General features: G+C 41.4%; 1 protein-coding gene across 2 annotated transcripts in view; it reads left to right on the top strand.

Annotated features, from left to right (window-relative positions):
- Positions 1-4,212: 4,212 nt before the first annotated feature.
- Positions 4,213-16,152, top strand: part of SMAP1 (small ArfGAP 1) — a gene marked incomplete at both ends in the record, with an annotated part of 159,748 nt that continues 147,808 nt past the window's right edge. For both annotated transcript variants that reach the window (XM_080699932.1, XM_080699933.1), the window contains one exon: positions 4,213-4,330. In XM_080699932.1, the coding sequence (XP_080556058.1) occupies positions 4,213-4,330 (118 nt within the window). The remainder of the gene's footprint in view (positions 4,331-16,152) is intronic.

Genomic DNA, 16,152 nt, shown 5'->3' on the forward strand with positions numbered 1-16,152 from the left:
CATCATTTGATTCTGTCTCTTCCCAACTCCATGCTATTGGCTTAAAATAGCCTTCATTATATGTCTTCTCTGGACCATTATTGCAACAGCACCGTCATCTGTTCCCCTGATAACAGATTTCCCCCATCCATATTCCCTAGGTTGCCATTGCAGTTACTGAGAACAAAGCTCATGAAATTATTTTCCCCCGTGAAAGCCTCTGTTGGCTTTGTATGCCCATGGGATTCAAACCCTGTAGCTTAGTTAGAAAGCTCTTAACCCCTTGGCCCCAATCTACCTTTCTGCCTGTTCTTTTCTACCTTCAAAGTTCTCTGCACACAATCTAGTTCCTGTTGTCTCAGATTTTCCCTACTTCTACTCTATAACCCGATACTTTAAAAAGTCTATACATATTTTCCCCAAGCTATTCCTTTTTCTTCCCTTTATCTCATTTGCTTAAAAAAATATTATCTGCCAAAAAACAAGTTTAAGTTCATCCCCTAAGTGAAGCATTCCCAGGTCTCTCAGGATATGTTCCTTTTGCTCCTAGCATACTTTGTATTTGTTACAGATTTTATACTGTGGGCAATGTTTCTATTTACATGTTTGTAAGCTTCTAATTAACAGTGAAAAGGACAAAAGTTGTTTGATAAATATTGAGGAATGAATGCAATGCTTTTCTCCTCCCAAGATGCTTTTTGTTGTAGTGCTGGGGTTTGAACTAGATGCATTCTACCTCCAGGCTACAACTCCAGTCCCATATTATTTTTTATTTGGAAACAGGGTCTTGCTAAATTGCTGAGAGCCTCACTAAATTGCTGAGGCTGGTCTTAAACCAGTGATCCTGGTCTTAGCTTCCCAAGTAATAGAATTACGGGTGTGGGCCACCACACCCACCTCCAAAGTTGCTTTTGATATTACAATTCCTTTTTTCTCCTTTCTTCCTGTTATAGCCTTAATGTACAATTCAACTGAAACTCAGATTTTAATAACTTCTAAGCTGACTTTCTATGACAACATTATTCAGTTACATAGCTCTTACCTGTGGCTATTAAGCATTTGAAATTTGGCTACTCCAAATTGAAATGAACTGCAGGTGTATAATACACACAATGAATACTGCATTTTGAAGACAATATAAAAATGAGACTGTAAATATATCATTAATACTTTTGATATTATTTACATATTGAAATATTTTGGATATATTGAGCTAAAATATACTTTTTTTGGTGTGTGTGGTACTGGGGATTCAACTCAGGGGCATTGTACCTCTGAGCTATATGCCCAGCCCTACTATTTTTATTCTTTATTTTGGAACAAGGTCTCACTAAGTTGTAGACAGCCTCACTAAGTAGCTGAGGCTGGCTGCAAACCTGTGATCCTTCTGTTTCAGCCTCCCAAATACTGGGATTACAAGCATGCACCACCCTGCCTGGGTAGTTTTTTATTTTGAAACAGGATCTCACTAGGTCTTAGAGTTTCACTAAGTTGCTGAGACTGGCCTTGAATCCTTGATCCTTCTGTCTCATCCTCCCAAGTACTGGGATTACAGGTGTACACCACCACAACTGGCCTAAAAATGCACTGTTAAAGTGAATTTCAAAAAGCCAGGTGTGGTGGCGCACGATTGTAATCCCAGCATTCGGGAGGCTGAGACCTGAGGATTGTGGTTCACAGACAGCCTCAGCTACTTAGTGAGACTCTGTTACAAAATAAAGAATAAAAAATAGGGCAGGTGGTGTAGCTCAGAGGTCGAATGCTCCTGGGTTCCAACCCCAGACCCGAAAAAAAAAAAAAAAAGAATTTCAAGATGGGTATGGTGGTGCATGCCTGTGGTTCCAGTACTCAAGAGGCTGAGAAAAAGAGGTTGCACGTTCAAGACCAGCCTCAGTAGCTTAGCAATACTCTCAACAACCCAGCAAGACCCTTTCTTAAAAAAAAAAAAAAGGCTGGGGGTATAGTTCAGAGGTAGACCGCCTCTGGGTTCAATCCCCAGAACAAACAGAATTTTACCTTTTTCAGTTGTTAGTTGTAGCTACTATAATATTTAAAATTTACCTATATGGCATACATTTTATTTCCATTAGGCATTGCAGCAACCCTTCAATCTCCTGTAGGGCATTTCTTGGTGGTAATCTGGTCTTCTGAATACTTACTTTTCCTGAGTACTTACAGTGCTAAGCAGAATTTTCAGGGAGAAGTGGGAGCAGTAAAACAATGACATTTGTTAAGTGGCTACTGGTGGACTAGCTTTCCCCAAAGATCCTTCTTACTAAGCTACTAAGTTGAGGAATCTACAGGTTTTCTATTGTCAATTGGACCAAGGCAAAATTCTCTCTCTGGTTCCCTATCTTCCATAATGCTCTCCTACTTGATTCATCCAGCCTCATTTCTTGCTAACTCCTAAGTATTACCCCTGTGTTCCGATCTGCTTCCTAAGCTTCTTGAAGTATTGATGTTTTTGTGCATGCTGCTCCTCCCTTCCTAGTTCTTGTTGAAATCGAGTTGGTCTCCAGGACATGGCTACTATGTTCTACCTCCCACATGATGATTCTTCTGTTTACTGAAATGCACCCAATATCCCTCTAATTATTGTCAGCTTTTTGTGGCTTAAGCTTTACTTTGTTCAAGAACTGAGCATCTCTATCTATTCTATTTAATTCCAAAGGCATTGTTGAGCTCTTGTGCCAAGAATAAGGCTAGTTAGGCATGAGGGTCATCTCTGTCCAAGGCTGAGCATAGGAACCAGCTTCACAAAATAGTAAGACATAGATTCCTGTTTGTGGCAAATCGGCCTCACCACAGGTAAAGGCCATGTTTATTCTGCTCACATAAGCACCATATTAGACATTTGAAATAACCCACAACATGGTGAATCATCCAAACTGCCTTATCCAGAATTCAAACCAATGAGCCTAGTAAGGAGCTCTGGGCTATAATCAAGAGTGTCTTCTTTCCCAAGTTCTCGTTCTCCTCCTCCTCCTCCTCCTCCTCCTCCTCCTCCTCCTCCTCCTCCTCCTCCTCCTCCTCCTCCTTCTTCTTTTCTCTCTCTCTCTCTCTCTCTCTCTCTCTCTCTCTCTCTCTCTCTCATTAAAGATCATTGTTTAGCCGGGCGTGGTGGCGCATGCTTGTAATCCCCGCGTTTGGGAGGCAGAGACAGGAGGATGGCTCAGGTTCGAAGCCAGCTAAGAGACCCTGTTTCCAAATTAAAATATAAAAAATAGGTGTCTGAGAGTGTAGCCCGGAGGTAGAAGGGCTTCCAGGAACCCCAGTACCACCACCACCACCAAAAAAAAAAAAAAAAAAAAAAAAAAAAAAAAAAAAATCACTGTTTGTAACAGCTTGTTAAAATTAACACTCCCTGGTGTTTGCCTCTTTGGCCACACCTTCTCCTCATCATGTTAGGAATTATTGCCAGGTGTTCTAGACTGGGAGCCAGGCTGCTTTGGACTGAAATCTCAGCTTCTACTGAGTGACTCTGTAACCTGGGAAAGTTTCTTGAGTCTTACATGTCTCATCTTCCTCATCTCTATAAGGAGAGTAACAATATCATAGGGATCACGTGAGTGAAGAGTTGCTGGCACTCAATATATATTAACCCTCAATACACGTCACGAACAGGTTTTTTTCTTTTCTCTGAAATTTAAGAAATGAGGATTCCTATTTTATTCCCTGATGTCTCTAGGTTCTAGAACAGTGTCCATTTCAAAACTGCAGATGGATAAACGTCGAAGGGATGAATAGATCCACCTAATGTTATTTCTGCATTTCTAATGTGTCAACAAAAGCAAAGCCAAGGACATGGGTGAAAGTCGCCTTCTTATAGAAGGTCTCCTACTGCCTGCTCGCTCGCTCTAAGCCCTCAGGGACAGTCACATTTCTGAAGGTGGGAAACAGAGGGGGCGGAGCCCTGGGCGGGGCCGGGCGCGGGGCGGGGCGGAGGGGCGGGGCGGGTGGGGCGGGGCGCATGCGCAGTGTGCCGCGCCCGTCCTTCCTGCGCGCCGCCCGGAAGCCGCGCGCCGGCCCCTCCCCCTGGCGCTCGGGCGGAGCGAGCGGGCCGGCGGGGCCAGGAGGCGGGACACGTCGGCGCCGCCACCGCCGCCGCCCCTCCCCTCCGGCCGCCGCCGCTTCCTGGGCGCAGTCTGCCGGCGGCTCCAGGTGTCCGCTCGGCCCGGCCCGGCCCGGTCAGCGCCCGCCGCCCGCCGCCCCGGCCCCGCGCCCGGCCCCGCCATGGCGACGCGCTCCTGCCGGGAGAAGGCTCAGAAGCTGAACGAGCAGCACCAGCTCATCCTGTCCAAACTGCTGAGGGAGGAGGACAACAAGTACTGCGCCGACTGCGAGGCCAAAGGTAGCGCGGAGGCGCCGTCGCCCCCGGGGCCTCCCGCGGCCGGTGACCTTCCCGCGGCGCGGCCTGACGCGGGGCCGGAGGATGGCGGGCGGGCGGCGCCCCTCCTCGCTCGGCCCGCGGCGACCCGAGCCCCGCCGGCCTCCCGAGCGAGCCCACCCCCGCGCCCCGGCGGGCGCCGGCCTGCCCTGCCGCCCGGGTGGGGCGCCCCGGGCCCCGCCGCCCCTCGCCCCGAGTGACCGCCGCCGCCGCTCCGGGCTGGGTGGCTCCGTGTCCAGGGTGGAGCGCTACCTGCCTGCCCACCTGACAGCCTTTGTACCGTGCTCTTGCTGCTGCTCCCAGAACAGGAGTGTGGCGGTCCTTTTTGGTGGGTTGGGGTTTGGCTGAGTAAAACAACAGAGGAAGGGTCTTTATTATTAGAAGTAGTATTGTTTTTTAGCCTTTCTGTTAGCCAGAATGAAAAGAATTTCTTTACACGAGTCTTTTAGACAGTGGGCTTATGTTCCTGAAGATTTTGTTAGTCTCAGACCAGCTATTTTGGGAGTATATGTGGACACTGTTTTGTCTATCTCATAAACATTGAAGGTGCATTTTAAAGATCTAGAGGTGCAAAAGACGTCATTTTAATTTGTTCAATTGGAGGGTTCTGAAAGAGCCTTTGAAATAGATATACTATTTTTAGCTGATATGTTTTGTGTTTGGAGATCTGATTTATATTTAACAGTCTTGTAAGCAATCTCATGGGGAAAAATGTTCAGATTGAAAAAGACAGAACCTTTCATGTAGTTAAGAAAAGTTCCTAATTGTAAGTTAGTTTATTTAAGTATTCAGTGAGAAAAAGGTACTTCCTCAAAGCAGGAGGCAATCTGAGGGAATGTTAAGATTTCTGCATTATTTGGCTAGACTTTTCTTGAAGATTTGCTGTTTTTTGTTAATACTATATAAATGAGACATTTTGCAGTAGACTGAGAATATTTGATTAGACTGAGCCACACAACATCACCAAGTTACTTCCCTATAATAAATAACAGGTACTAGATTAATGGGAGAATCGTGGGAGTATTGTAACTAGATCATCTCAGACAGCATTTTTTTTTTTTTTTTTTTTTGGTGCTACTGGGGGTGGAACCCAGGGGCTATACTCCTAGACCTATTTTTTTTTTTTTTTTCGGTACTGGGGTTCCTGGAAGCCCTCCTATCTCCGGAGTACACTCCCAGATCTATTTTATATTTTTTATTTGGAAACAGGGTCCCTTAAGCCAGCGAGACTGGCTCCAAACCAGCGCTATCCTACTGTCTCCACCTCCCAAGCGCGGGGATTACAAGCGTGCGCCACCACCCCCGGCCTCCTAGACCTATTTTATATTTGGAAACAGGCTCTAAGTTGCTGAGAGCCTCACTAAGTAGCTGAGTCTGGCTTCGAACTTGTGTGATCCTCCTGTTTCAGCTTCCCAAGCGCTGGGATTACAAGCGTTCGCACCACACCCTACTCTCAGACAGCAGTTTTCAACATCATAACTTGAGTCAACCATTATGTTTATCCTATATAATCTTCAGTTAACCAGTTTAAAGAAAAAAGCCCGATATGCCTGATTCATGTAGTAATATTTGCTTGTCTGATATTTGGTTATGTGTGTGGTTTTTGGTAATACTGTACTGTTTGAGGCGCTGTTATTTGCTTATTGTACTAGTAAAACACTCAAATCTTTAAGAGTCAGAAAATGAAAGAAGTTATATTATGTCATTTTGAGTAATGAATAGCATGATTAAGTAGATATGGTGGTAAATACTAAGTTTGTTCATTAAAAGTTGAATAATTGTTTCAGTAGTTACCGTTTTATATTGAAATTATTTTTTTGGTACTGGGGATGGAACTCAGGGGCATTGCACCTCTGAGCTACACACCCCTAGCACTATTTTTCAGTATGTTTGTTTATTTATTTACTTATTTATTTATTTTTGTGGGTCTGAGGATGGAACCCAGGGGCATTTGACCTCCAATCTACACCCCCTGCCCTATTTTTTCTTTCTTTCCATATATATATAATATATATAATATATATATAATATATATATTATATATATATTATATATATATTATATATATATATATTTATTTATTTATTTTGTACTGGGGATGGATGGAACCCAGCGGCTTTCTACCACCGGGCTATATTCCCAGACCTATTTTATATTTTATTTGGAAACAGGGTCTCACTAAGTTGCTGAGAGCCTGAGTAAGTAGCTGAGGCTGGCTTCAAACCTGTGCGATCCTCCTGTCTCGGCCTCCCAAGTGCGGGGATTACAAGCGTGCGTCACCACGCCTGGCTTTATTCTTTATTTTGAAATAGGGTCCCACTAAGTTGCAGAGGGCCTCAGTATGTAGCTGAGGGTGTCTGAGAACCGAGATCCTCAGGTCTCAGTCTCCCCAATGCTGGGATTACAAACCAGTTTGTAATCTCACCATGCCTGGCCTGAAATAATTTTTTTTTTTTTTTTTTTTGGTGGTACTGCGGTTCCTGGAAGCCTTTCTACCTCTGGGCTACACTCCCAGACCTATTTTTACATTTTTATTTGGAAACAGGGTCTCCTAAGCCAGTGCACGCGGCTGGCTTCGAACCTGCGCGATCCTCCTGTCTCTGCCTCCCAAGCGCGGGGATTACAAGCGTGCACCACCACGCCAGGCGTGGCCTGAAATAATTTTAAAGTAATCTATGTTCATACTTCTTTCTCCAAAAAAGAAGATATATAAAGTTAGACTTTGATTAGTATTTCACAAAAAGTACAGGTTTTTAGAAGCTTCTATTAGCCACACATTTTTTTTTTAATTTACTTTTTTGTGAGTGGAGGGGAGAGATTCGTGTACTTCTTAAAATAAAATGTTTTACTTCTGGCATGAAGATTAGGAAACATTTGTTTTGCTTACTGTTTGTATTGCCACTGAAATCAACCAGTATATGTTGAATGAATGTCTTTTTTATTTTGGCTTTGTTTGGTCCTTGTTCATTTTTTTGTTTTTGAGAAGTGAGAATAGTTAAAGGGTGCAAATTGAAGGGCATGTACTCTGCAGTCATGACTTAGGTTTTTTCCTTGTTGATCCAAAATGTAGAATAATGTTAAAATTATCTTGTAAATTACTTCATTGTCTGATTTTGATTATTCAGGAAAATATTTTACAGGTGGGGCCGCTCCCTCCCACCCTTTGTGATACTAGGGATGGAACCCAGGGACATTCTATCTCTGAGTTAAATCCCCAGCCTTATTTATTTTTTTTATTTGGAAACAGGGTCTTGCTAAGTTGTGGAGCACTTTACTAATTTGCTGAGGCTGTCCTTGAACCTATGATTCTCCTTTCTCAGCCTCCTAAGTACTTGGTTACAGATGTGTGTAACTCTGCCCTGCTACTTCTTTTATATTTTAAGTAGAGTTGATTTTATAGTAGAGGTAATTGAAAAATTTGATATGATTGGGCAATTGTTAGACTTAAGTATATTTTTGAAAGTTTTTGTATCTTTGTGCCCATTATAACATCCTCTTATAATAGAATTATTGCCTTGCTACATGATTTTGGTGCAATTATATATGGCAGATGACCTAATAAATGTAGTGAAAATTTTGATTAAATGTACTTTATTTACTTATTTATTTTGCAGTATTGGGAATGGAACTTGGCATTCTTTTTTTTTTTTTTTTTGTGGTACTGGGGATGGAACGCAGGGGCAGTTTACCTTCAAGCTTCACCCCAGCCCTATTTTTATCTTTATTTTGAAACAGGGTCTCACCAAGTTGCAGAGGACCTCACTAAGTAACTGAGGCTGGCTGAGAACCTGCGATTCTCCTGTCTCAGCCTCCCAAGTACTGGGATTATAGAGTGTGCCATCGTGCCCAACTTACATATTTATTTTTAATTTACTCTTTTGTGGTACTGGGGATTGAACCAGGGATGTTCTACCTCTGACCTACTCTTTTTTTTTTTAATTTTGAAACAGGGTTTTAACTAAATTGCTGAGCTGGCCTTAAACCTGCAGTTCTTCTGGTTCAGCCTCTCATGACTGTGATTACAGGTGTGTTCACTGTGCCTGGCCAAATATACTTTTAAAAGACTTTCGAAAGCCTGGCATGGTGTCACATGCTTGTAATCCCAGCATTGGGGAAGCTGAGACAGGAGGATCCCAGTTTGTGGCCAGCCTCAGCTACTTAGACCCTTTGCAACTCAGTGAGATACTGTTTCAAAATATAAAGAATAAAATAATAGGGCTGGGGGTGTAACTTGGAGGTGAATGCCCCTAGATTCCACCCCTAGTACTGCCAAAAAAAAAAAAAAAAAAAAAAAAAAAAAAAAAAAGACTTTCAAAGGGTCTTACAATACAGCTTAAAGAGAGTGCACCTGTGACAGGTGGTGCTGCTGGGTGTGGTGGTGTATAATAAGAGGTTCTATTCTATGTATATTGATGCTTTCTTCATTGTCTTAATGAGTTTCATCAAGCTTTTCATGTATCTTAAAACTATTTCATAGTTAGCTCAATTTCCTTTCTTTTAAAAAATGCTGCTGGGTGTGTTGGTGCACACTTATAATCCCAGCATATGGGAGGCTGAGACTGGAGGATTGTGGTTCTCGGACAGCCTCAGCAACTTTGTGAGGCCCTTTGCAACTTCAGTGAGACCCTGTTTCAAAATAAAGAATAAAAAATAGGGCTGGGGGTGTAGTCAGAGGTAGAATGACCCTGGGTTCCATCCCCAGTACTGCAAAAAAAAAAAAAAAAAAAAAAAAAAAAGCCTTCCCCCACTGATTATTGAGAACATGTGACAAAATTAAAGCCCGAGGTTTGAGACTGCCCTGTTTCGTTGCCTTATAATAGCTGGCAGAGGTATGTCAACTTAGTTGACATTTTCCTACTGAGTCACCAATTTGTGTTTTCTGTAATGACAGGAAGGAGGGAGAAAAGGAAGGCATAGGTGTCAGTTTCCTGCTCTTGATCCTACAGTTACCAAATATGTTGAGCAATTGGAGAAGAACAGGCAGATGGAGCTTACTTCTTCCCTGGTCACATTTGTGACTCTGTGGGAGTTTTAAAGCAGCTCTGATGGTTATTAGTTGGTGGCAGTATGGGACAATGAGGACTGAGGGAGCCCTTTGGCAACTTAAAATTTAGTTTTCAGAATCTAAAGAGTCACCCACAGGTAATATCAGCTTTGATTATGAGATCTGTATAAACTGGCATGAGAATGAATCTCTGGCCCAGTATGTTTTGAAGTAGTCTGAAGCTGAGTTTTTAAGTCCTAGAGATAACTTTGTTCAGACTGTCTGATATGTTAAGTTCCTTGCTCAGATCAAGTACTCATTTTTTCATACTTTAGATTTTGACTTGGTTGTTAAGTTTTATACTTGGTTATGGGACAAAAGCATTTGTAAGACCTAAAGGAATTTGTTTGATGGGGGCAGTATATTTGCAAATGAATAGTTCTAAAACAATGTGTTAAGTGCTATAATAGTGATTGTAAGAAGTACCTCTGGCTCTGTTCCCCTGCATATTACTTTTGCCCAGTGTGTGTGTGTGTGTGTGTGTGTGTGTGTGTGTGTGTGTGTGTTTTACTGGGGGTATTGAACCCATTGCAGTCTCCCTCTAAGCTAGCCCCCCAACACCCTCCCTCCATTTTATTTTGAAACAGGGTTGCAATAAACTACCATGCATGCTAGCCCAAATCTGTGATCCCCTTTTCTCAGCCTCACATACTGGGATTACAGATATGTGCTACTTCACCCTGCCCATTGGTTGTCTTTATAGTTTTTAGAAGCTTTAAAGCTTCCTCAAAGTCTTTGCACATGCTGTTCCTCTCTTACTTTTTTTTTTGGTCAGATCAAATATTTTACTTGTCTTTAGGTTTTGCTTAAATGTCTTTTCAAGTCAACTAATTTGCTTGACTTCTCTCACATTACTTTAGACTTCCATTTACATATGTGAGACATCATACTGAATCTTTTATTGTACTTAAAAATTATTGTGGTAGTTACTGGATACTTCATATTTCTGCTGGATAATAGCTGGAAAAAGAAGAGATCTTGTTGATCTTGCTTAGGGTACTTCTCTCAGCTCTCAGCACAGTGTGTGATTTGTGGTTGGTAAATATAACTCAGCAAATATCTTTTTTTTTTTTTGTCAAGTAGGGGGAGTGGGGCTTGAACCCAAGGGTTATTCTACCTCCAGGCTATAACCCTAGCCCTTTTTTAATTTTTTATTTTGAAACAGGATCTTGCTAAATTGCTGAGGATGGCCTTGAACTTGGTATCCTCCTGTCTCATCCTTTCAAGTATTGGGATTTTAGGTGTGGGCCACCATGCCCTGCATCAGATATCTTTTGATTTAATTTTTTTTTTTTTTGGTGGTACTGGAGATGGAACCCAGGGGCCTTCTACCTCTGGGCTACACTCTCAGATCTATTTTATATTTTATTTGGAAACAGGGTCTCAGGCCAGCTGAGGCTGGCTTCGAACCTGCATGAACCTCCTGTCTCAGCCTCCCAAGCGCGGGGATTACAAGCGTGCGCCACCACGCCCGGCTATCAGATATCTTTTGAATGAGTGAAATATGTGAGCATAGAGTCATGGCAGGCAGCAGGGTGTGTCAAAGAGAATGCTGTGGCACATGGCACCGCTGGGTGTGGTGATATATTATCTGTTATGCTCCTAGTTGGGAGGCCAGTCCTGGGTGATTTAGCAAGACCCTGTTCAAATTAAAAAAAGAGCTTGGAGCTATAGCTCCGAGGTAGAGAGTGCTTGAGTTCAATCTCCTGTATCATAAAAGGATGATAGAGAAGGAATTGAAGTATACTGCTGTGCCCACACAGGGTACAGGTATATAAAAAGTAAAAGTAAAAGCTGGGCATGTTGGCACATGCTGTAATCCTAGTACTTGGAAGGCTGAGACAGGAGGATCACAGGTTCTTGGCCAGGCTTCAGCTACTTAGGCCCTCTGCAACTTAGTGAGACCCTATTTCAAAAAGAAGAATAAAAAATAGGGCTAGGGGTGTAGCTTGGAGGTAGAATGTCCCTGGGTTCAGTTCCCAGTATGGCACAAACAAAGACAAGCAACAACAACAACAACAACAACAAAACAGTAATAGACATTTACATATGGCTTTTTTTTGGTAAGGTGTCTTTAAATATGAGTAGATTTGTAGTGGCAAGTCTGAGAAAGAATTGGGGTGGTAAGAGATTGCAGGCAAGTCACCAAATGAGGAGGCATTTAACAGTAGTCCAAGGAAGAGGGTCAGGGGATTTAAACTCAAGGCATCAGTTAAGATATAGAGCAGGAAACAGATCCAGTAGCTATTTTTAGCTGAAAAGGGTTTAAGGAATTAGGTACTTAGAAATCATTGGAAGAGCTGAAGGAGGAAAAGGCAGGGAGCCATTCACTACTGGACTTCTGCTTTCAAGGTCACATGTGCTACCTTTGTTTCCTTTGCTCTATTATCATGGCCACTTCTCACCTACAAAATTGGTGAGTTCATAAGAGAAGGATTGATATTGCTGCATCTACTCGATATCCTCTTAGATATTTTTGTTAGCTGATCCTACTGCAAGAATATAGCCTATGCTATGATGTGCATTCCATGTGCAAATAATTGACAGAACCTAATTTATTCTAACACCTTGCCTTTCAGGAAGTCTTTTAGCTTTATGACCTCTTAAAAAAGTAGAAATGTGCAGAGCCTATTTGTTCCAGAGTGTCAGTCCTAGAGTCTACAACAGGCAATGAGAATGGAAAACATTTTTTATCTTGGTTTTGTTTTTGTTGTTGTTGTTGTTGTGTGTGTGTGGTACTGGGGATGGAACCCAGGGGCATTCTACCTCTGAGCTACACCCTGTCAGCCTCCCCTGCCTGCCTTTTTTCAAAAATTGGAAAGAGGGTCTTACCAAGTTGCTGAGAGTTGTTGAGGCAGGTTTGAACCTGTAATCCTCCTATCTCAGCCTCCCAAGTACTGGGATTACAGACATTTGCCACCATGCCTGCCTAGGGATCACTTTCTTAAGGTCCCACCACTTCTCATTACTCTGTGGACCAGGTTTGTAACATGAACCCTTACAGGACAGATCACATTTAAACCATAGCCTAGCACTATAAAATCAAGATCTAGGTGAGATTCTGTTGTGTGCTAAAAAATTTGGTCCACAAACTAGTTTGAGATCTCAATAGACATGAAATAGTTATCGGTTAACTGCACATCTGTGGTAGACTGATAGATTTTTTTTCTCCAATATTGGGGATTGAACCCAGAGGCATTCTACTTCCAAGCTATACCCATAGCCCTATTTTTATTTATTTTGAAGCAGGGTCTCACTAACTTGCAAAGGGCCTCACTAAGTAGCTGAGGCTGGCTGAGAACCTGCGACCCTCCTGTCTTAGCCTCCCAAATCCTGGGATTACAGGTGTATTTAGAGGTGGGATAGCTCCGGTGTGACCTGGATACAGTTGACAAAATAGCATTTTTTATACACGCGCGCACACACACACACACACACACACACACACACACTATTCATCTTTCAGGGGATATTGTGAGTACTTTACATAAATGAACTTATTTAAATCTCAGAAAATTTTTGAGGTAGGTGGTACTAATATCCTATTTGTTTTTTTTTTTTTTTTGTGGTCCTGGGGGTGGAACCCAGAGGCATTCTACCTCTGAGGTACACCCCCAACCCTATTTTTCATTTTTTATTTTTTATTTTAAAACAGAGTCTCACTGAGTTGCAAAGGGCCTCACTAACTAGCTGATGCTGGCGTGAACCAGGATCCTCCTGTCTCAGCCTCCTGAATGCTGGGATTACAAGTGTGTGTCACCATGCCCAGTTTATCCTATTTTATTGATAAGGAAACAGGAACAGAGAGCTTAAGTTACTCTTCCAGTGTTATCCAGCCAGGAAGTGGTAGAACAGGAATTTTTTTAAAATTAAAAAAATGTTTGGGTAACTACTGTATATCAGTCCTTTTTCCTATCTGCTTAGGATTTTAGTAGGGAACAAACAGATGGATAAGGGCTATACTCTAACAGATTTACCAAATCTATTGTTGTGCAATGAGTTGGTTCTTGGCTGGCATCTGGAACTTGGTTTTGGGAATGGTTTCTTTACCTTAAGTAATAAGGATCTCTCATTGTGCCTAACCTGTTTGTGAAAATAATGTATTTATTACTGAATGACAGCTTTTTTTTTTTTTTTTTTTAACTGGGAGTCTTGAATTTGCATTGTCCCAGGCAGGCTGCATACTTTTTTTTTTTTTTTTTTTTTTTTTTTTTGGTATTGGGAATTGAACCTGGGGGTATTCTATCTTTGAGCTACACTCCCAGTCCTATTTTTAAGTTTTTGTTTCAAAACGGAGCCTTACTAGGTTCCTGAGAGACTAAAAGTAAGTTGCCTGTGACCCTCTTGTCTCAGCCTCCTAAGTTCTGGGATTACAGGCATGTGTACTGTGTCTGGCAGGGGTGTATACTTGACCAGCCAGCCAATCACACTTTAAACACTGAGTCTCTACTGCTCTTCCTTGGTTGGCAGTACTTCACATGTGTTGCACAACTTACTCCTGGTAGAATTAAATGTGTCCATTGTAGTCCTATTGGAAGGGAACACTTGAATGCTTGCTCCTGATTACCCCTGGTAATCAATTCATATGCCTTCTCCCTTTGTTGATTGTGCTTGGCATCTTTTTGCTATACTAAATCATAACCATGTATACAATTATACATTCAAGCTTTTGAATCCTCTTAGTAAATTGCTGAACCTGAGAGTATTCTTGGGGACTTCTCAAGATAATGGAAGTGCATATTTTCTGCTAGTGCATTGTCCAGGACATGTTGAAGTCTCAGCATATCTCAGCTGGCTATAGAACCTACTGTACTAGTGAGGGTATAGCCCAGAGGAGCAGGTTTAAGCATTAGAGGCCCTTGCTGCTTTGTTGAGATGAAATAGGGGTGGAAATACGAACTACAAAGTCAGGATTTGGACTCGGGATTCTAGCCCTAGAGTCTGTGCTGTAAGCCATATATTTGATGGAGTGGTAAATAAGACATATTTTTGTTAAAAGTTTGTGCTTATAAAATTATTTTTGGGAAGAATAGCATCTTCATGCTAATTGAAAGTCAGTCAGTTTCCCAAGTACTGGGATTAAAGGTGTATACAGCCACATCCAGCTGAAATATTTCTTAGATTATCCCCAAATGTGTTCAGATGTGGAAGATGTCTTATTTTATCTCTTTGCTTTTAACAGAACCACCATATTTTCAAAATGCCAATTTAAACAAATTGGAATTTTTATCTGACCATTAAACTTTATAAATTGAGTCTATAGACAATTGCTTGAATGTTTGGTTTTTGTCTTCTGTATAGCTTCTTCATTTTCTATTTTTGTGGTTATGTCGTTAGGTCTGATGCTGGTAATTTACCTGGGCTTTTTAAACCATAGAGACAGTATGATTTGAAATAGAATTGTAAGAGCCCTAGCCTGGTTTAGGTTGGTAAAGCTAGGCTTGAGTTGAAGCTTTGCCCTTGACTTGCTCAGTAACAAGTTGTCTTTCTCTGTAATGGTCTGTGTTCTTTCTTGAACCCTATACCATGTGTTATATCTGTGTTAGTATCTACTATTATTATTAACCTAAAAATTCTGTTATAAAGGGTTTATATTTTGAGGTTTTATTGAAATCTTGGTTGTGATCAACCTTTATACTTTTTAAAGCTTTACATTGATGACTTAGGTATTGCTGAGCAAATTTATCTATATTATCATTAAATTACCTCAAGCCATATATAATTCACAAAAATATTCCTCATAAGTGAAGGAATCATTTTGTTTGAAACTTTTTTCTCTCTAATGCTTTCTTGGATTAAATCAAATAAATCCTCACTTTTAGTTGGCTAATAAAGGCTCTTTTATTCATCATTTTAGAGAAAAGACCTATAGATGTATTTTTCAGTCACCCAGGTACATTTATCAATTCCATTGTTTTCTATATATGGTATTAGGTAGAGCTATTAATCAGCTTTTCTCATGGCTGGGACCCAAATACCCAACAAGAACAACTTAGATTTAAGTGGGCACACTGTTTCAAAGGTTCAGTCTATAACTGGCTTGCTCCAAGGAGGAAACTGTGGAAGCAAGTCATGGCAGAGGGACACCACTCTCATACCAGGGCGGCTGGAAGCAGAGAGAGCAGGAGGAGACTAGTCTCCAAAGGCATGTTTCCAATGGCCTACCCCTTCCAGCCTTGCACTACCTCTGAACCTTGCTGCACTGGTGATGTGCTTTGAGCATAGGAGTTTTGGTGGGAGCAGGGGGCACTCCAGGTCTAAAGTATAACAGCTCTCTTTAACTCTGAGTGGCTTTTAGCTACAGAACCAGGTAGAAATGATATGTTAAATTACTTTATTTAAACCTTGGGTGAAGTTGTTGGAAACATGTTAATTTTATGTTCACATTTTTGAGTGTAAATTGTGAGGACTTTAAGGATCCAAAGGGAAGAGAATTATAAGCTTTATAGTAATATTCCACACCGTTTTCCTCTATTCCCTTAACCAGTTTTGGGTCTACATTTTACAGGAGATCCATGTGATTATTTTAGGAGTGATTGATGTTAAACCCTCAGATGTCTGTCATTGATCTTTTGTAAAGAGCACATTTCAAGGACCATTGATCAGCTCAACCTAAAACTTAAAAAGAAAATAAGAGAATTCTGTGGGAAATCATACTTAGAATAAGTTTGTCTTCCAATATAAAAATTCATAAAATTATTATTTAGTCTAGATATTACTTATTTTATGCACTTTTTCTAAA

The sequence above is a fragment of the Muscardinus avellanarius genome (genome assembly GCF_963383645.1).
Source record: "Muscardinus avellanarius genome assembly, chromosome: 8".
In the NCBI taxonomy this organism is placed as follows: domain Eukaryota; kingdom Metazoa; phylum Chordata; class Mammalia; order Rodentia; family Gliridae; genus Muscardinus; species Muscardinus avellanarius.